Raw genomic sequence first — 21,448 nt, 5'->3', positions numbered from 1 at the left:
CTGGGTGGACTACCGCCAGGTCAGTGATCCTGTAACTTGGTATCTATTTATTGTTTATTTAGGATCATAACTCATAAGATGATAAGTTAGGAAGATGAAGAGGTGTAGTTCTAAATTGTCAGTCAATCATCGTATTAATTTTATACATAAATAACTTATTTTTTATTTACCTATCAAATGTGGTATAAATTATATGAAAATTAATACACGAATAACGTGTGGGAGGCTATGAGTCACCTGGGCTACGAATTTTTCCGTTGGTTGATTCTCGAAATTGAAAAAAAAAAATCGGATCCAAACCCACAAATGAATAGGAAGCGAGGCGAGGGTCCTTCATTAAAGGGGGAAAAGAGGGGTGGGCTTTGTTCTGGGGGGCCGCCTTGGCGTATCGTATAAGGCTCAACCCATACGGTAATATAATGCAATTTGTTTGGGGGAAAAATAAAATTCGTAGGTGAGTCACAGCAGAGCAGTGTTTTCGTATAGCTAAATAGATAATGAGGTGTTTGACTTTTGGGTTCTCACTTCTCTCCCTCTACAGTTTCAGTCTCTCGTCTTCTGTTGTTTATATTTGTGATTTGATTCCTCAATCAGAGTTCATTTTAGCACACCATGGGAAGCAAGCATTCCAAAGGAACAACTGATCGAGTGCCTTTTGCAGCTTTGCAGGAAGCAACTAACAACTTTGATGTGAGTTTGATCATTGGAGTGGGTGCTTTTGGGAAGGTTTACAGGGGTGTTTTGTGTGATGGCACAAAGGTGGCCCTGAAAAGGCGTAAGCCTAACTCCCGACAAGGTATTGAAGAGGTCCGAACAGAAATTGAGATGCTCTCTCAGTTCTGCCATCCCTATTTGGTTTCATTTATTGGATACTGTGATGAAAATAATGAGATGATTCTAATTTATGAGTACATGGAGAATGGGAACCTCAGGAGCCATTTGTATGGCTCAGATCTACGTCTACCCACGATGAGCTGGGAGCAGAGGCTGGAGATATGCATCGGGGCAGCCAGAGGTCTTCACTACCTTCATACTAGGGGAGTTATACATCGTGATGTCAAATCTACAAGCATATTGCTTGATGAGAATTTTGTGCCAAAAATTACTGATTTTGGAGTATACAAGAATGGGTCTGAGCTTGATACTGCCGACCTTATAGGAACAATGGGCTACGTTGTTGACCCTGAATCTTTTGGAACCCGACAGCTGACAGAAAAGTCTAATGTTTATTCTTTCGGTGCTGTTTTATTCGAAGTTCTTTGTGCTAGGCCTGCTGTAGAAATACCTGGTTGGGAAGATACGTTCAGTTTAGCTGAATGGGCAATGAATTGGATGAAGAAGGGACAACTGGAACGAATCATAGATCCCAATCTTCTGGGCAAAATAAGACCAGATTCCCTAAGAAAGTTTGGAGAAACAGCGGAGAAATGCTTAGCTGATTCTGGTGTAGATAGGCCATCTATGGGTGAGATGCTGTGGAATTTGGAGTATGCACTTCATCTCCAAGAGCCTGTCATGCAAGAAAACAGTATCATCCCTCTTGGCAAGCTATCACCGCAAATTAATGATTTCAGTCATGTTGATGCCAGTTGTAGTGCTGCTCAGATCGGAACATCAAATTCGTATTGTGATCTCTCTAGTGATGAGGTTATAAGTCCAAGATAACTAAGTGAAAATGGTAAATACCTTCTTTAGGTGTTTGTTGATTCCACTTAGGTTCATGAACCATATGAATATTTATTTTTGGCTTTTGTAACAATTTATTTAACTAGGTTCTGAGTTGTATATAGAAAACATGCATTGGTCTACCTGTGGATTTGAGGTGTCCGGTTGTTTTGCATGTTGTGTATTCTTAGAAAAAGTAATGAAGTTTCATGTCAAATTCCATCATAATGCAAACTGTAATTGCTTAGTTTCATGACTGGTCATACTTTAATGCTTCCCTCAATATGGTGTTCANGTGAAAATGGTAAATACCTTCTTTAGGTGTTTGTTGATTCCACTTAGGTTCATGAACCATATGAATATTTATTTTTGGCTTTTGTAACAATTTATTTAACTAGGTTCTGAGTTGTATATAGAAAACATGCATTGGTCTACCTGTGGATTTGAGGTGTCCGGTTGTTTCACCTCAATAATTATGCAACAATACAGGGATTAAAATCGCTATTTTCTGTTTGGATAATGTTTTTGGCTGCACTCACTCTACAGTCTACAGTTTCCAATCTCTCGTCTTCTCATCCAAATCTCTCACAACTTCTGTTCTGCTTACATATATGTGTGATTTTCATGTAGAAGCCTCTATCGATCAAAGTCATGGATTCCTTTATCTATTAATGGTAGTAATAGCACACCATGGGAGGCAAGCATTCCAAGGGAACAACTTCGACAAGTCATCAAGTTCCTTTTGCAGCTTTGCAGGAAGCATCTAACAACTTAGATGAAAAGTTTGTCATTGCAGATGGTGGATTTGGGAAGCTTTACAGGGGTGTTTGTGTGATGGAACAAAGGTCGCCTTGAAAACGTATAATTCTAACTCCCAACAGAATGATCTTGAAGAGTTCCAAACAGAAATTGAGATTCTTTCACAGTCCCAACAAGGTATTGCAGAGTTCCAAACAGAAATTATGATTCTCTCACAGTTGCGCCATATGTATCTGGTTTCATTAATTGGATATTGTGATGAAAATAATGAGATGATTCTAATTTATGAGTACATGGAGAATGGAACCTCAAGAGACATTAGTATGGGTATCTACCCACTATGAGCTGGGAACAGAGGCTGGAGATATGTATTGGGGCAGCCAGAGGTCTGCATTACCTTCATAATAATGGAATAATACGTCGTGATGTCAAGTCTCCAAACATATTGCTTGATGAGAATTTTGTGCCAAACATTGCTGATTTTGGATTATACAAGAAAGGGCCTGAGCTTGAACAAACTCATGTTAGCACAGTCGTGAGAGGATCGATTGGCTACATTGACCCTGAATATTTTGTTTGGCAACAACTGACAGAAAAATCTGATGCTTATTCTTTTGGTGTTGTTTTATGTGAAGTTGTTTGTGCTCGGCCTGCAGTAGATCAATCTCTTCCGAGGGAGCAGGTCAACTTAGCTGAATGCGCAATGAATTGGCAGAAAAAGGGACAACTCAAACAAATCATAGATCCCAATCTTGTTGGCAAAATAAGACCAGATTCCCTCCGGAAGTTTGGAGAAACAGCGTTGAAATGCTTAGCTGATTCTGGTGTAGATAGGCCATCTATGGGTGAGGTGCTGTGGAGTTTGGAGTATGCACTTCGTCTCCAAGAGCCTGTAATTCAAGATAATCCTGAAGAAAACAGTACCAACTAATATTTCACTTCTAAGGATCATGCATGAAGTAGGAGCATAGGATGCTAGCTCTGTACAATTGATTTGCTCAACTTACTATAAAGTTGCATTTATTTTGATCAGAATGGTGTAAGTGAATTAGGAGATGATCTTCTATCCCAATTGGGAGGATGTATAGTAACTACGAATGCATCATTTGCCATATCTTCGTGTTTTGTTGTTTGAATTTCCTGAGCTGAATTGGCGATAGAGCAGCCACTCTAGTTTACTTTAATGCTTCTTAGATATGCATCATCATCGAAATGAGAAGGGATATTCTCAAGCCGTTACGTTTCATTAAAACCAAATGTTCAAGCTTAGGAAAAGCATCATTGGAGACGGACCATTGTGCAACTTTGAGGTTGTCCAGTTTTAAGTATTTGAGCTCGCGGAACTCCGAATCTTTCACTTCCCAAAGTAAACATACATGAAATTGTTGATGTTGTTGGTTTATTCTTTTTATGTTTTTTGAGTGCTGTCCAATTTTTCGGTACTGCTTATGTTCAGTTCTAAGCATTGTTTATGTTCAAATTTTATGTCTAATTTCTGGAATTGAGAAATTCTAAATTTTTGAGTTCAACATCTATCCAGATTCAGGTTGGTTTAGTGAGGGCTACCGCGAAAGTCACCGAATGGGTCTTTTAGTTCTCCAAGATTAGAACTTCAAAGGAAGATGTTGCAAATGTCCGGGGCAGACATGACTTCTTCTAAGGCCAGAAGACCATGGGAAGCCACCCACGACTATAGCATATCGTGAAAGAAGCACATTGCTGTAGCACCTGGTATTCGAACATTGCCTTGAGGCATTATCTCTACCCCTTCTTACCTGGAAAAAGCAGGAACACCTTACACTATCAATACAAAGAAATTTTTGGAGCTATCAATTGATTTAGAGGAGCCTACTTGATGAACAATGGAAAATTTCGAGTAGAAGTGTGGATGATCACTCTAACTTTTGTGTAATTAACCATTATAGCTGCTCAACTTTATTTTATCTTCTAAAAGTCACTCTCCTTCGCTAAGTTAGCTTTCATACTTACTTTAGCATGAAATATAATTTTTTGGTACCAGTTTAATGACTTCGAAGTTGTAGATTTTATAAAAGAATATTCAAAAATTAATATTTAAAGTTATTCAAGACCCAGTCCATTATAATGAAAATAGGAAATCATCAACAAAAATTAATGTATTTAGGATGGAAAAAAAAGGCCGCCATACATTGAAATGAAATTTCCCAAAAGAACTTTCATTTAATTCATTCAATTGAAAAAAATAAAATTACAAACTTTGAGTTCGAGTCTTGAAAAAGGAAAAATCTCTGTAGGGAGCTCTTGTAAAGTTATCTTGATATTAAAATTAAGTGATACACATAAAAACTAATTTCCAAAATCAACTTTGAACTTAGTTTAGGAGACAATTCCTTTTTCATTTTTCTTGTGTTTGGAAATATTTAGTACTCCTTCAATCCTTATTACTTGTCAAATATTTCATAATTAGATTTCTTGTTTTACTTATTACTAGTATACGTATCCGCGCGTTGCGCGGTTAGTTGACAAATATAATTATAATATTAATTTATTGACAATTTCAAAATTTAACTTATTATAGAATGGTATTATGAAATTTATTTGAGAGGATGTTAACATTTAGCACCCTGATATGTTATAATAGAATATTTATGTAAATAAATCAATATATAAACTTAGTTCAGTGTCTAGATTTGACATTAGAATTATTTTATTTATTTATTTATTAAATTGTTCAAAAGCATAAATACTCTCACGCTATCCATATTACCTCTTGTTAGAATACCAAAGATATAAAAAAAAATTAATCTTAACAATTAAATTAAAAATAACTAAGAAAAATTCTATGATTATAATAATGCTAGGCATAAAACTAAGAAATTTTATTCACTTGAATATTAAATTGTAGGCATATTATTCAAGTTTTTAATTTTTGTAAAAAATCATATATCAATTATATGATATTTTTTTAAAAAAAATAGAATTATATATGATATTTTATATATAATTCTTACAGGTGAATGATATTTTAATAAATATATTTTAAAATCAACTTTGAATAACACATTGAACGGATAAGAATATATAAAAAACATAAACTTATAACTATTTTAAAATGAGTTGTAGTTAAATTGTCAGATACATTTTTTGAATCCATTCAATTTTAATAATTTATTACTTTTCAAGAATATATTATATATAAATTGCTCATTAAAGTAATTGCAATATACAAACTTTTTTCTTCTAAAATTTCACAGCTTATTCAAATGTTTATCCCAAAAAATCACGAATCATACAAAATAATAAAATCATAAAAATGAGTATTCGAAACTTGAAATTGCATATCTCTTGCATTGGTATACAATTTGATAAAATCTTCAATAATAACTTAAACAATATCTCAAAAATTTTAATCCAATGAATTCACACACCAACCATCCTACAAAACAAATAAAATAACGAATTTTAAATCATTAAATATTATAAACAAAAATGGAAAAAAGGATCAACTAAAAATTAAAGAATAATCTTTTTTACACTATTCAAAATGATTGTTCCCTAATTATTTGACTTTATCTATATACTATCGTTATATGTTGAAGTTAATTGTCCTTACATATATTTTTAATAAGTAAAATTTTGAAATAAGAAATTAGAGAGAGAATATGAGAAATTAAAAATCTTTTATTAGGATTTTTTAAATTATATTTTTAGAGTATTATTTTATTAATTATATTTTTCATAGTATTATTTTTGAAATGTCATATAACTTGCCTCTCCTATTACTTATTACTTTTAAAATTTAAATAATTTTCAAACTCCAATAATGATATAAATTTTTTAATGCTTTTAAAATTAAATGAAAATATTTTTGTTCATTCATTGTTCAATAACTTTTAATATTTTTTTATTTATTAAAATTTAAATCACATTACATTATTAATATAGTAAAATTTTCATCGTCTTAAACTTGAATGTCGTATTCTTTTATAATTCTAAAGTGCAATGCTTACTTATATTTTGTTTTTATATTATATTATTATTATATTATTATTTTTTATTTTTTATTGTTATATTATCATATGACTCTTTAAATTTTTTTTTATTTGACTAAATTTTCTTTTTACTAATCTCTTTTACTACATAATATTAGATTTTACTATATAATATTAGCTGAATCTAGTTTTCTTTTAAATATTGAAAGTTAATTTTGACATATTTTATTCTTTTAAAATAGTTAAATACCCTATATTTTCTTGAAGTAGAAAAAAATAATAAATAAATTATTTAAAAGATATCCAGATTAAAAGGTTTTTTAATTTTTAAATTTAAAAATTTGAACAAATCATGTTTTCAGTTTGTTTTATTTTTTATTTTTGTATTTTTTTATAAATTTAAAATTATTTTTGTTAGCACACTATAAATTCTGTTTAATTTTAAAAATTGAAATTTACCTTTTACCTCTGCTATTAATAATTATAGAAGGAAGGAAAGAAATGGATAAATGGGTAAGTGGTTGTCTTTATTTTTATGTTTGCTATTTTCAAATTTGAAATTAATTTTCTTAATTTAATATAAACGTAATTCAATATAAACTCTGTTTAGAAGAATCATGAAGCAGTTATTTCAGCCACATATTTGTAATTATTTAATATTTAATATTTAATATTTTTTGTTCCTTTTCTTAATTTATCTTCTTATTCTTTTTTTATTTTGTTTAAAATTAAAAAGGATCCTTATCCTTTAAACAAAAATATCCTTATCCATTGTGCATAGTAGCAGTTATTTCAGTCACATATTTATTAGTAGTTAATATTTATTTATTTATTCCTTTTATGAATTCATATTTTTATTCTTTTTGTTTTTGTTAAAGATTTCTTGTTTTACTTATTATTTTTAACAAATTAAAGAAGGATAATTTTCTTTTACCATTGAACTAACGTCTTTGAAATGTAGTGAATAGATATGTTTGGAATCATACTAATCAATAAGATAAAATGATAAATTCACAATATTAATTTTATTTTCTTAATAAGTGTGTCAAGTCAAAATTGACAAATGTTAAAGATAAAAATATTTAATTTGCTAGCTATTTATTTATCAATATAAAATCATTTATAAAGTATTCAATAAACCAATTTGGTGTTGACTAACCAACCCCCTAAGCTTGAATGAGGTGTTTGACTTTAGAGTTTTGCCACTGTACAGTTTCAGTCTCTGGTCTTCTGCAAATCTCCACCGTTGTGTTAAAATCAGAGGTTCCTCAAGTTTCTGTTTTGTTTACATAGTTGTGATTTTCATCTAGATGCTTCCTTAGAGGCGTATCTAAGGAGGTCACCGGGTTCACGTGAACCCATGGTTCCTTTCCGAGATCATATATAGTAGTGTTATATTTTAAAAATATATTGAAATATAGATGTGTGAATGGTAGCATTTGTTACATTTTAATTAATTCAACACACACACACATATATATATATATATATATATATATATATAATTTAGTAGGAAAGATTTTAACGATTAGACCTATAATTTTAAAATTTTAACGATTTTCAGTAGGAAAAATCTAAACGTCAAACCGATCTAATATATATCATAGATCAACTTTCTTATAATAGTGCACCATCATCTCAAAATCCTGAATACGCCTCTGTGCTTCCTCAATTATAGTTACAATTGTTCAAGATCCTTCTTATGGTTCATGTTTTTCTTTTTGAAGTATTTGATATCTACTCGAAAACTTATTGTGATTTTGCTTAGGTCAAAGGCATGGATTCCTTTAGGAATTAATGGTAGTAGCACACCATGGGAAGCAAACATTCGAAGGGAACAACTTCTACAAGTGATCCAATTCCTTTTGAAGCATTGCAGGAAGCAACTAACAACTTCGATGACAAGTTTCTCATTGAAGTGGGTGGCTTTGGGAAGGTTTACAGGGGTGTTTTATGTGATGGCACAAAGGTAGCCTTGGAAAGGTATAATCCTATGTCTCTAACAAGTTCTTGAAGAGTTCCAAACAGAAATTGAAATTCTCTCACAGTTACTCCATCCCAATCTGGTTTCATTGATTGGATACTGTAATGATAACAATGAGATGATTCTAATTTTTGAGTACTTAGAGAATGGGAACCTCTGGAGCCATTTGTGTGGGTCAGATGTACGTCTACACAATATGAGCTGGGAGCAGAGTCTTGAGATATGCATCGGGGCAGCCAGAGGTCTGCACTACCTTCATACTAACAGAATTATACATCGTGATGTCAAGTCTCCAAACATATTGCTTGATGAGAATTTTGTGGTAAAAATTGCTGATTTTGGACTATCCAAGACAGGGCCTGACCTTAATCAAACTTATGTTAGCACAACCATCAAAGGAACAAGGGGCTACCTTGACCCTGAATATATTAATAGGGGACAGCTGACAGAAAAATCTGATGTTTATTCTTTCGGTGTTGTTTTATTCCAAGTTCTTTGCGCTAGTTCTTTCATAGTTCAATCTCTTCCAGGGGAGATGGTTAGTATAGATGAATGGGCAGTGGAGTTGCAGAAGAAGGGACAATTGGAACAAATCGTAAATCCCAATCTTCTGGTCAAAATAAGACCAGATTCCCTCAAGAAGTTTGGAGAAACAGCAGTGAAATGCTTAGCTGATTCTGGTGTAGATAGGCCATCTATGGGTGATGTGCTGTGGAATCTGGAGTATGCACTTCATCTCCAAGAGCCTGTCATTCAAGATGATCCTGAAGAAGACAGTAGCATCCTATTCGCGAGCTATCACCGCTAATCAATTATTTCAATCATGTTGATGCCAGTTCTAATGTTGCTCAGATCGGAACATCAAATTTGGATGATCTCTAGTGATGAGGTTTTAAGTCCTTGATAACTAAGTGAAAAGGGTACATATCTGTTATCTCCTGTATTCAGGTTAGTCAAAAATAATGAAACAGGAAAAAGATGAAATTGACAGAATGATTTTTAATCCGAGTCCACAGAAATCACTGTGTTTCCTTAATAAATTTAATCCCCTCACTGTACCCGAGGTTGCAGATTAATTCCTCCCAAGATAAAACAGATTAACCTGTTAAAGAAGTAGCGGTACCTCAAACTTCAATAACTTCAGCGAACGCAAGAACAGCAACAAGAGCACACACAGACTCAGTCGATCGACAATTTTATTTATGTAAGAAAATGTATGCAGAGAGGAAAATTTTCAGTGTTTGAAAAAACGAAAAAGACCTCTTATTTATAGCCATTTGCAGCAAGGAACGCGTCTGTTCAGAAAAATCTGTTCAGACCCGTTGTTTCCAGAACATTGTGTCCTTTGGGAAAAGTAACGATTTTTCGGAAGGATTACCATTTGGGAAAAGTAACAACTTTTTGGAAAGATTACCGTTACACATGAATTTCAAATAAATTTAGTTGCGCCAAATTTATTCTGTTATTTAATTAACATTCTGAATTAATTTATAAGAGAAAGGAAATGATTTAACAAGATTGATTAAACAAATTTTGTCCAAAAATATTATCAATCAATCACATCATTTGCCAAATCTGAAGCCGAAGTCGAGGCCGAGCGAGCGACGACGACGGCGCGAGGGGACACCTTCTTCTTAACCCTTTAAGAACTAAAGGAAGTGTTTCCTAATATAAGGACAACAATTTCCTTTCTTCTACCGATATGGTAAAAATGACCTTTCATTTGCACTTTTGCAATGATGACTTTTCATTTTCCCTCCAAAATTGGTTCCCCCACTTTCCATTTTCTCTTTTTTATTTCCCATTCACACTTTGCTAAACCCAATAATCTCCCACATGAATGGGGAATGACTATTTTTAAAACATATGCATGAAAAACTTGTGTTTCTCGTAAGTAAGGGTTAATCGCATCTGGATAAGTAGGTTTCCCTTTAAACTTTCTGTAGTGAACATATATTGGATATACTCGGTCAATCGATAGATTTGATATCTTTGAACCGTCGAGTTTTAGTGTATACCTAGACAACATAAGTCACACAATCAACGCTTGAACTGTTTTTTATTCTCATTGTTTTGTTCGTTTCAGCCATGAACACATCTCGGTTAATAAGTGCTTAGAGAACTGGCCTTACCGGATTCTCCTTGAAGCGGCTTACACTTCACACTTACATAGGTGGTTTCTAACTGTGTTATCCCGTAGATACACTATTTGATATACCATGTATCAAACTTAGAAACCATTAAAAAGTCCTTATGCCTTTATCCTGGTTACTGAACACTATCTCATCATGAGAATGGACCATCAAATATGTTTTGACAATGTTGAACCGTCATCTATGACTTTGTTTGATCTTATTGAACCTAGATCTTGGGATCTCTAGTCTTCTAGGTAGAGTTACCGCCACGATGACTTGTTCTCGGCCATAGTCCTATTCCCGTCGATAATCTCTCAACTCCCTCTCTAGTTAGGCCTTTTGTAAGTGGATCCGACACATTATCTTTTGACTTTACATAGTCAATTGTGATAATTCCACTAGAGAGTAGTTGTCTAACAGAGTTATGTCTTCGTCTTATGTGACGAGACTTCCCGTTATACATAACACTTCCAGCCCTTTCTATTGCAGCTTGACTATCGCAGTGTATGCATATAGGGGCCATTAGTTTGGGCCAAAACGGAATATCTTCTAAGAAATTTCGAAGCCATTCAGCTTCTTCACCTGCCTTGTCTAAGGAGATGAATTCTTACTCCATTGTAGAGCGAGCTATACATGTTTGTTTGGATGATTTCCAAGATATTGCTCCTCCACCAATAGTGAAAACATATCCACTCATGGATTTCGTTTCAGTTGACCTAGTAATCCTATTTGCATCACTATATCCTTCAAGAACTGCTGGATATTTATTGTAATGTAAAACATAGTTTTGAGTATCTTCTAAGTACCCCAAAACTCTCTTCATTGCCAACCAATGATTTTGATTGTGATTACTTGTGTATCGACTCAGTTTACTTATAGCGCAGGCTATGTCTGGTCGTGTACAATTCATGACATACATCAAACTTCCCAATACTCTGGCGTAATCCAATTGAGACTGACTTTCACCTTTATTCTTAGCAAGATTAAGGTTCACATCAATTGGGGTCTTTGCCTTTTTGAAATTCAAACACTTGAACTTTTCAAGTACCTTTTGAATATAATGAGATTGAGACAATGCTAGACCGTTAGGAGTTTTGTGAATCTTTATTCCCAATATCAAATCGGCTACTCCTAGATCTTTCATATCAAACTTACTAGCAAGCATACGCTTAGTAGCTTTTATATTGGCAATGTCCTTGCTCATTAACAGTATGTCATCCACATATAGGCAAACAATGACTTCCTGACCCGTTGTGTCTTTAATGTAAACACATTTATCACACTCATTGATCTTAAATTCATTTGACAACATGGTTTGATCAAACTTTGCATGCCATTGTTTCGGTGCTTGTTTTAGTCCATAAAGTGACTTAACAAGTTTGCATACTTTCTTTTATTTGCCGGAAACTACGAAGCCCTCAAGTTGTTCCATGTAGATTTCTTCCTCCAACTCTCCATTTAAGAATGCGGTTTTTACATCCATTTGATGGATTTCACCTTGCCTATTCCACCGGTTACCTGCTATCTTCCACCAGCACATGTATCAGGTACCATTCAACTTTTTTTCTTAGAACAAGTAATAAAGTTTCATGTCAAATTCTATCGTAATGCAAACTGTAATTGCTTAGTTTCATGACTGGTCATACTTGAATGCTTATGTCAATACGTTATGCATTACTAAGCACTTAAACATTGGAGATTGTCTTGTTGAAGATGTATAACGGAAGCTTCTTGCTTCTTCCTGATGTGATTTATAGCCAGCGTTTTGTTGCTTACATCTATTCTTAGTATGTTTTAGACAGTTAATAGGCTTTGAGTTTTCACTTTGTTTATTAGTATGATCACCAAAAGGAACAAGAAAAATTTTGAACTATAATGAAAGTTATGGATTCTGATGGTTGTGTTTCCTTAGTAATGTATGAAGTTGCATTTATTTGGTGAACTACCTAGACGACTCGAAACTCATTATAATAAGAAATAGTATTATTAGTTTCTCTTGTATTCATTCCGGTGGAAAATTTCAATTTGAATTCTTCTATTGGCGCTGTATTCTTTAACCATTTTATGCATCTTCCAACAGTTGAGTAATCTTTGCAAATGCTTCTATTTTGTTTCTTTTGTATAAGTTTCATTTTGATTTATTGTCTTGCCACTATATGCAACATGAAATAAGTATTATTTTGTCCTCGATTATGTGGCAAATCAGCTAATTTGGTTTGCTGTAATCGTACATTATGGCTTAAGCTATATTAATCATGTGCAAGGTCTTGATAGACAAAACAATAGCTCTTTGTTTGAAACAAAAAATGTTATAATACGTTAGGATCAAATACTGTTTAAGAAACTGTTTCATCTTTTATTCGATATTCGTAGAGCAAAATCCAAGTTTCGTCCCAGACTTCTAATGTTGGATATGTCACTTTCCCGAGAGAGATAAAAGGAGAGACACACAATAATTATCCAAAGGCAGCTTGAACAGTCTAGTCTTCTTCTCCTCCAAATCTCCACAACTGGTTGCACTCCACACACCTTAGGAAGCAAGTATTCCAAGACAACAACTTCCATAAGTGATACGACTTGTTTTGCTCTTTTTGAAAGTTTCGAGTTCCTTTTATAGATTTGCAGGAAGCAACTAACAACTTCGATGACAAGTTTCTCATTGCAGAGGGGTGGCTTTGGGAAGGTTTATATGGGTGTTTTGTGCAATGGCACAAAGATGTCCTTGAAAAGGCTTAAGTAAGCCTGAGTTTGAACAAGGTATTGAAGATTTTCGAACATAAATTGAGATTCTCTCACAGTGCAGCCATCCACATCTGGTTTCATTTGATAGGATCCTGTGATGAAAATAATGAGGTGATCCTAGTTTATGAGTATATGGAGAATGGCAACCTCAGGAGCCATTTGTGTGGGTCAGATAATCTACATCTACCCAGTATGAGCTGGGAGACGAGGCTGGACAATGGATATATGTATTGGGGCAGCCAAAGGTCAGCACTACCTTCATACCAGCACAGTTAATACATCGTGATGCGGAGGACATGACCAATGAGGAGGTGCGAGAAGTTGGTTATGGAGGGTACAAGGATAGGTAGAGGTGCGCAAAAGAAGTATTGTGAAGAAGTGATAAGACAAGATATGACGCAACTTCAGATTACACAGGACATGACCTTTAGATAGGAAGGTGTAGAGGACACACATTATGATTGCAAGTTGATAAGACAAGATATGACACAACTTCAGATTACCCAGGACATGACCTTAGATAGGAAGGTGTAGAGGACACACATTATGATTGCAAGTTAGTAGGAAAGGTAGGATCGTCTTACTTTTGGGTGGTTGGTGTTTACCATTGTACTAGTTGTTTTATGGCATAATAAATAAATGTGCCCCTTAACTTGGCCCCGTTTCACATTTATGCCCTCCAACTCTAGGTATGCACAAGTAGACACTTAAACTTGTATATATTTAATAGACACATCAGTCCTATGCGGTATAATACATGTAGGACAACATGTAGGATGCAAATTGCCACATAAGTGTCACGTAGGACATGCGTGTCTACTTGTTCAACTTTCTACAAATTGTGTCTACTTTTGCATAGACAAAGTTGGAGGGCATAAATGTGAGTTGAGACCAAGTTAAATAGCATATTTATGTATTATGCCTTGTTTTATTGTAGTTCTTGTTTTTGATATATGTCATTGTTTATTCTTGTTTTCAATAATCTCTCCTAGTATGATGTTTATTGATTAAAACATTGTTTTATTGTTGTTTTTACTCCCTTCTGATAGACTTTGTTTTGTTTTCTTGTTGCTTACTATCTTTTCTTCACCGTCTCTTTCTTTTTCATTTGAGCTGAGGATTTTTCGGAAACAATTTTTCTACCTCTACGTGGTAATGGTAAAATTTGCATACATTCTACCGTTCACACATTCCATTTGTGGGATTTCACTACGTATGTTATTTTGTTGTTATCTTATAAAGAATATCACATTTTTCACATATGTTTCTCATCCAACAAGGCATGATCACCGAACCTGCACTCAGGAATAATAATGCTTTAAAAAAGGCGTGATTCATTAAGTGAAAAACACTACCTAAATAGTTAGAGATGCCGCAAGCCAAAATCATATAGCCTAATTGGCTGCAAGTTGAATAAGCTAGCTATGACCCTCTTTAGATAATTCTGTAATATTTCAGTGGTTGCCGCAAGGAATGATGTCATAATTCCTGCAAAGGTAATAACAATCAAAGTCGTAGGTGGGTATTCAAATATTCGGGAGCACCTTACTATCATGAAAACACCAACTGTTATTATAGTAGCTACATGGATCAAAACAAATACTGGAATGGGACCCTCCATAACATCACGTGACCAAGTATGCAGTTCCATTTGTGCAGATTTCCCAACAACACCAATGAAAAGTAAAATACAAATAAGAGTTATGACATTCAATCTAATCTCAAGAAATCCAAAATTTCTAGGGCACTAGATTGAACAAAAAATGATTGAAAAGTCTATTATTTGAAATAAAGTAAAAAAAAAAAAACACAAGAACAAATTTGATCTTTCGTTTTTCTTAAAATAAGTTTTATATTATTTCGTACTATATGTAATTCATATATAGGATAAAATAACACGAGATATTATAAATTTAAAATAAAATTTAATAATTTATTTAACTTGTAAATTCCTACCGACCCCTCATCTGATGAAAGTCAATCAATCATCAATTATCTTTAGGGACAAGACCAGAGTGATCAACTTTCGTCATCTCTTCCTTGTTTATGAACTCCGAGCTCTTAGATCTCACGTGTTAGTATTTTTTCTCTTTGATTTTCATAAAATGAAAGAAGAAATTGCAAGAAATACCTTCATTTACTTTGTTAGTTGCAGTACGCTAGCTAGCTGCTTGGGTGTTAGAGGACTTGAAAATCATTGAAGAAAAGTGTTTGCTGTTAGATTTCAACCACCAAAGTCCAAACACTAAACAAGAAGTAGTAAGTTGTTTATTTTTCGTTTCTCATTTACTCAATATTCTTATCTATAAACTAATTGCATCTTATACAGATCTGAATCTGTTTTTTTTCTTTTAAATCTCTGTGCTTTGTATAAATTTTGATGGTCAGTTTTTGGATTCGGTGTAAGTCTCTGTACCAATTTATGTGATGTAATTTGACAACAAGTTTAAGCAAAAAACGTTTTTTGAAATTTGTTGGTCTAAATTAAGTATGTTTGTCGGATTAAACCATTTAAATTGTTATTGAATATAGAAATTTGTTATTCTTTTTTAAAATGATTAAAAAACTCAGTATCTTTTTAGCTCAAATTAAACCTAACTCAACAAGATCCATTTTAAATTTCTTCAAAGTTTCAAAACTTCAACATCCTTTAATGGTAGAATTTTCTCCACAACTCCAAATTACTTGAAATTTTGAACATAGAATCAAAACACACTAGAGAACATATGTAGTGTCAAAAACAACAACTAAAACACGAATTAAAACAGATTTTTGAAATTTTTGGAACCGATTTCCATTTTTTTGGATTTTTTTTAATATGGGTGGATTTTTTTTAACTCCACAAATAATTTTAAAATTTTACCTCTCTCTCTATATATATAATTAATGACGTGACCGAAATTTGAGGTGATTTAATGAAGAATTGAAAGAAGTTGAAAATTTGAGAGTTTTTGTTCTTCATGTGTTCTTGAGAGAGAAAAAGCAAAAAAGTACATTTGATCCAAAATCCTAATTGATAAATGTTAAAAGTTGTTTGGGGTCTTGTTGAAGTAAAAAATGGTTCTGCAAAATTGGAGTTGAAAGAATAATGGCATAGATGAACCTTTTCTCAAATGACAATGACATAGATGAGCCAAACTTTTAACTGATGACATAAATAAGTTTTTTCTCAAAGTTCGATGGTATATTTGAGTATTTTTCCTAAAAAATATAACCAATTGCTATAAAATTAATATATTGGGCACTTGCATGTCACGGGCTATTGTAACTACCATATATAAAATATTGGGCACATGCATGTAATATTAAAATAATAATCATAAATAATAACATTAGATTTGGTGACAAATTGATAACAATGGTTATTCTACTTATAATGTAAATGACATAAAAATCTATAAGTACTTAGATTAAGAAAAATAAATATTATACATAATATAAAAGATATTACATCGATGAAAGAAATATCAAGGATAAAATAAATATTTTTAAGATAAATATAAAAATGTGTGTTATTGTTAGTTAAGGGAGGAATTTGATTTTTAAGGGATAATGCATAAGAATCCCTAAATTATTTTTAAAATAGAATAAATACACCCTAAATGCTGATGTGACATAGAGAATGTGTACTCTCTTTGAAGGCAAGTGAACAACGAAAAAATTGAATAAGGTGTGTCATTGTAATTTAGGGGATACTTGTGCCTTCTCTCGATCTTTTAAGCAAAATTGAGAGGGTAAATAATTTTGAACCATTAAATCTTACTCATTAATTTAATTTATGCAATTGTCCCAGTTAAAGTAAAAAATAGGACAAATGAAGAGAAAATGGAAAGGATACAATCGTCTCACTCTACACATGATGTAAATATCCATATAGAAACATAGGTTCGTGGATAAGCTTGCGATCAAGCCAGCATTACAAGTAGTTCAAGCACGTAACTTGCAGGTAGCCCATGCAGAAAACTTACAAGCAGGAAGAGGTGTCATGATGTGTCGTAGATGACGCATCATGGACTTCTCCTTTTAGCCAATAGCTTCTTTTTATCTATAAATATGAAGTCAGTTTCATAGTTTCATTTGTATAAAAGGAGACGCACAATAACTTAAGTTGTACGGACTCTTCACTTTCGATGCCACACCCGTGTCGGATTCTCCAAAAATATACTACTTTTAGAGAATCCGAAACGCATCTGTTGACATTTTTTAAGAGTCCAAGCAACATAGACAATGACTATCTAAAGACGCTGCACGGAAAGACTTTTCAGTCTCTCGTCTTCTCATCCAAATCTCCAGTGTTGTGGTAAAATTATAGCTTCCTCAAGATTCTGTTTTGTGTTTCCATGTACATGCTTCCTCTATTATACCTAGTTGCAATCGTTCTAGATTGTATATGTTCTGGATTCCTCAATTAGTGTTTATTTAGTTTTACTTGTGTATATGTTTTCAACTTTGCCACAGCTTGCCCAGTCAAAGACTAGATTCCTTTATCTATTAATGGTTGCAGTCCACCATGAGAAGCAAGTATTCCAAGGAAAGAACTTACATAAGTGATACTACGAGTTATCGCATTCCTGTTGAAAGTAGTCGAATTTCTTTTGCAGCTTTGCAGGAAGCAACAAACAACTTTAATAAGAACTCGTTAATTGGATTGGGTGGCTTTGGGACGGTTTACAGGGGTGTTCTGTGTGATGGCACAAACGTGGCCTTGAAAAGGTGTAAGCTTCAGTCCTCGCAAGGTATTGAAGAGTTCCAAACAGAAATTGAGATGCTCTCTCACTTCCGCCATCCCTATCTGGTTTCACTGATTGGATATTGTGATGAAAATAATGTGACGATTCTAATTTTTGAGTACATGGAGAATGGGAACCTCAGTAGACATTTGTATGGGTCATATCTACCCACTATGAGTTGGGAGCAGAGACTAGAAATATGCATTGGGGCAGCCAGAGGTCTTCATTACCTTCATAACAACGCAGTAATACATCGTGATGTCAAGTCTACAAACATATTGCTTGATGAGAATTTTGTGGCAAAAATTACTGATTTTGGACTATCCAAGATAAGGACTGAGCTTGATCAAACCCATGTTAGCACAGTCGTGAAAGGAACTTTAGGCTACCTTGACCCTGAATATCTTATACGGGGAAAGCTGACAGAAAAATCTGATGTTTATTCTTTTGGTGTTGTTTTATTCGAAGTTCTTTGTGCTAGGCCTGCCATAGGTCATTATATTTCGAAGGAGATGGTTAGTTTGGCTGCATGGGCAATTGATTCACAGAAGAAGGGACAGTTGGAACAAATCGTAGACCCTAATCTTGCAGCCAAAATAAGACCAGAATCCCTCAGGAAGTTTGGAGAAACAGCGGTGAAATGCTTAGCTGATTCTGGTGTTGATAGGCCATCTATGAGTGATGTGCTGTGGAATCTGGAGTATGCACTTCATCTCCAAGAGCCTGTCATTCAAGATGATCCTGAAGAAAACAGTACCATTCTTATTGGGACAAATCAATGATGGCGGTTCTTCTGCTGCTCAAAACATCAAATTCCACTTAGGTTCATGAATCATATGAAGATTTTTTTTTTGTTTTTGTAACAATTTAGTTACCAAGTTCTGATTTCTATATAGAAAAGAAAGCTAATTTGAAAACATGCATTGCTCTATTTTATTAGGGGTGTCCGGTTATTTCATATGTTATGTAATATTGTTTTCAGTAAGTTGTTAGAAAATCATTCCAGTGTATACTATCATGTTAGTTGAAGGCTTTTCAAAACATGGAAAAGTTTTGAGCCTCTGGGATACCTATATTGATCGAATTGTTGCTAGAGGCCACTATACAGAGAGGGCAGCTGCTGGAATTTTGAAGACTTGTGGAAGTCGTTCAGGTATAGTTTTCATCAGCTTCTTAGTTCACTATTACCTGCTGTTTTTATTACCTTTAGCTTAGGTTATCTTATTATATCCATTATTTTCAGCATAGCTTTTTCATTACTGTATTTCCTTTTCATATTGTTTTTATATATGTGTTACTTATGCTGAGGGTCCATTGGAAACAACCTCTCTACCTTCACAAGGTAGGGATAAGGCTGTGTACACGCTACCCTCCCCACACCCCACTTGTGGGACTATACTGAGTACGTTGTTGTTGTAGTTCACAATTGATGACATTTGGTTTTTATGTAGTAACTTGTGGTGCTTCTTTTACTGAGTTCTTCAAAGCTTTTGTATGGGTTTTATATCATGATGGAGGTATCCTGTCTTGTTGTTTCGGGTTTTTGTTAAAGAAGTCTGGCAATTTCCAATCAAAAAGAAAATTATATCTTAATAAGAGAAACCTAATTGTGAGCAGAAAGCAATTTCAGGATGAAATGTGAATATTCTTGGTGAAGTCAGAAATGCATTTTATTCTTTTCTAAGTCACAGCAAATTTTACTGTCCAGCAATTTCTTACATTTCAATATTAAAGTTCCATCAACATTATACTATACACATTCATCATACGACTGTGAAGTGTAGTTCCATCTACAAAGATGATGAAACGATAGAACCCATGATCCGAATCAAAAAGTATGTGCTTTTCTGATTGTGATTCGGCCGGTAATCCTGTACTGTAACTCTGTTGTTTTGATGATCCTGAAAAACAATGAGACCTGGTCCCATGAGTCGTGCATGTTCCTGGGACAAATGGGGAACAGCGGTAAAGCTGCCAACATTGTTATGGTTGGTGAGCATGGGAAAAGAGGACAAAGCTCTCAGCCAATGGGAGACACTAAGCTGTTTCGTTCAGAGGATAATATACCTTTATTGACATGAAACGACCTAGTTTACACACTCATGTATCAAGCACAAAGTATATTTTGTCTCTCTCAAGAAGAACACAAGCTCTGAAGAATTAACTGCAAGAGACCTCGTAGAGTTATCAAGTGTATCTTTAGTTGTTGATCAAGAGTTTGTCTTGTGTGTTTCAACTTGTAAGATTCGTTCCTAATCTATAAAGGAATAGATCGTGTCTTTATCTTTCCAACCAACAATGAGCATAGTTAGAGTTAACTGTGTAATATGTAATTGAAGTCTATATTAACTAGTCTAGTACTATAATAATTTACATGTCTTACCTCGTGATTCATTATCTGAAACAGTTGTACCATATGGATTCAGATGTATTTACATGAAAATGTTTTATATTTTCCTTTCTAAATTTATTTTTAATGTTTTTGCAGTGTAGAAAACAAGAGAAAAATAATATATCATCTTTAATTTGCATGCTACTGATTCTTCTTCTTTGCAAGAAAACATAATAACTCCACTTGTTCTAGAAATACACAAAACATCTCTTGCTCAAGTAGAATCTTTTACTATAGTTGTTGTTGCTACTGAAAATAAAAAAGTTGATCTGCTGTTCCAAACTAGAAACTTAAGAACTCTGCAGAAATTAAGAAAGATGAGTGATGTTTGGCATAAAATACATACATTTAGCCGTTAATTATGTCTTTTGAGTTATTTTCCGCCTTGTCCGTGTGTGACATGGGCCACATTGCGCCAGCATTGCACGAAGTGATGGGGGGCGATGCTGGTGGAGTTGGCGGAGTTGATGAAAAAGTGCCCGTGCGATGCGGGCCGCATCACGTTACAATGGAGAAAATTGATGAGAAGAAGAACATGTTTATGAGGACTTGTTTGATATACTTTTGATATGCTAGAGAGTAAGTGTTTGTTATGAATCAGGCCCAGCCCAATAGGGATACCAACAAGGATATCACACAAATAGATATTGGGCCGAGTAAAAGCAATCGAGCCAGGCCTTCACAAAGGATAATTTGGGATCCATACTAAGGGTACGTTTGTTGTAGTTGAATAGATTAGGGCATCACTATCAGAGGGCATCGAATGAATTATGTGCAAAGGCATTTCTGTGTTCTCATCCCCAATTCTAGAGTATGAGTTCTCATCTCCATTCTTATTTCTATCCTTACTTACTTGTTATTTCAATATTTCCATTGTAATTCGGTAGTTTGATTATTGCAATTAGAATTTTAAAGTTGTAATAGAATTTTTAAGTTTTAAAGAAGAACATGTTTATGAGGGCTTGTTTGATATACTTTTTATGTTAGAGAGTAAGTGTTTGTTATGAATCAGGCCCAGCTCAATAGGGATACCAACAAGGATATCACACAAATAGACATTGAGCCGAGTA

The 21,448-nt window shown here is 33.8% G+C and overlaps 2 protein-coding genes and 2 pseudogenes across 4 annotated transcripts; all 4 read left to right on the top strand.

The window, feature by feature from the left end:
- Positions 1 to 506: 506 nt before the first annotated feature.
- Positions 507 to 3,568, top strand: LOC125867780 (receptor-like protein kinase HERK 1). 2 transcript variants are annotated; one of them, XM_049548361.1, is made up of 2 exons: positions 507 to 958; positions 2,760 to 3,568. In XM_049548361.1, the coding sequence occupies exons 1-2, from the start codon at positions 613 to 615 to the stop codon at positions 3,353 to 3,355; spliced, it is 942 nt and encodes a 313-aa protein (XP_049404318.1). In that variant the 5' UTR covers positions 507 to 612; the 3' UTR covers positions 3,356 to 3,568. The 2 variants fall into 2 exon arrangements, with proteins under 2 accessions (XP_049404318.1, XP_049404316.1); XM_049548359.1 differs by lacking the exon at positions 2,760 to 3,568 and having other exon boundaries at positions 511 to 1,893.
- Positions 3,569 to 8,193: 4,625 nt separating this feature from the next.
- LOC125867792 (receptor-like protein kinase HERK 1) lies at positions 8,194 to 9,261 on the top strand (annotated as a pseudogene).
- Positions 9,262 to 12,000: 2,739 nt separating this feature from the next.
- Positions 12,001 to 13,542, top strand: LOC125868775 (receptor-like protein kinase HERK 1; annotated as a pseudogene).
- Positions 13,543 to 15,254: 1,712 nt separating this feature from the next.
- LOC125867782 (receptor-like protein kinase HERK 1) lies at positions 15,255 to 18,944 on the top strand. 2 transcript variants are annotated; one of them, XM_049548364.1, is made up of 3 exons: positions 15,314 to 15,330; positions 15,406 to 15,515; positions 17,715 to 18,944. In XM_049548364.1, exon 3 carries the CDS (start codon positions 17,767 to 17,769, stop codon positions 18,766 to 18,768), a length of 1,002 nt encoding a protein of 333 aa, XP_049404321.1. In that variant the 5' UTR covers positions 15,314 to 15,330; positions 15,406 to 15,515; positions 17,715 to 17,766; the 3' UTR covers positions 18,769 to 18,944. The 2 variants fall into 2 exon arrangements, with proteins under 2 accessions (XP_049404320.1, XP_049404321.1); XM_049548363.1 differs by having other exon boundaries at positions 15,255 to 15,515.
- Positions 18,945 to 21,448: the final 2,504 nt, after the last annotated feature.

The sequence above is a fragment of the Solanum stenotomum genome, chromosome 6, assembly GCF_019186545.1.
Source record: "Solanum stenotomum isolate F172 chromosome 6, ASM1918654v1, whole genome shotgun sequence".
Classification (NCBI taxonomy): Eukaryota; Viridiplantae; Streptophyta; class Magnoliopsida; order Solanales; family Solanaceae; genus Solanum; species Solanum stenotomum.
This window is presented reverse-complemented; position numbering and strand designations above follow the sequence as displayed.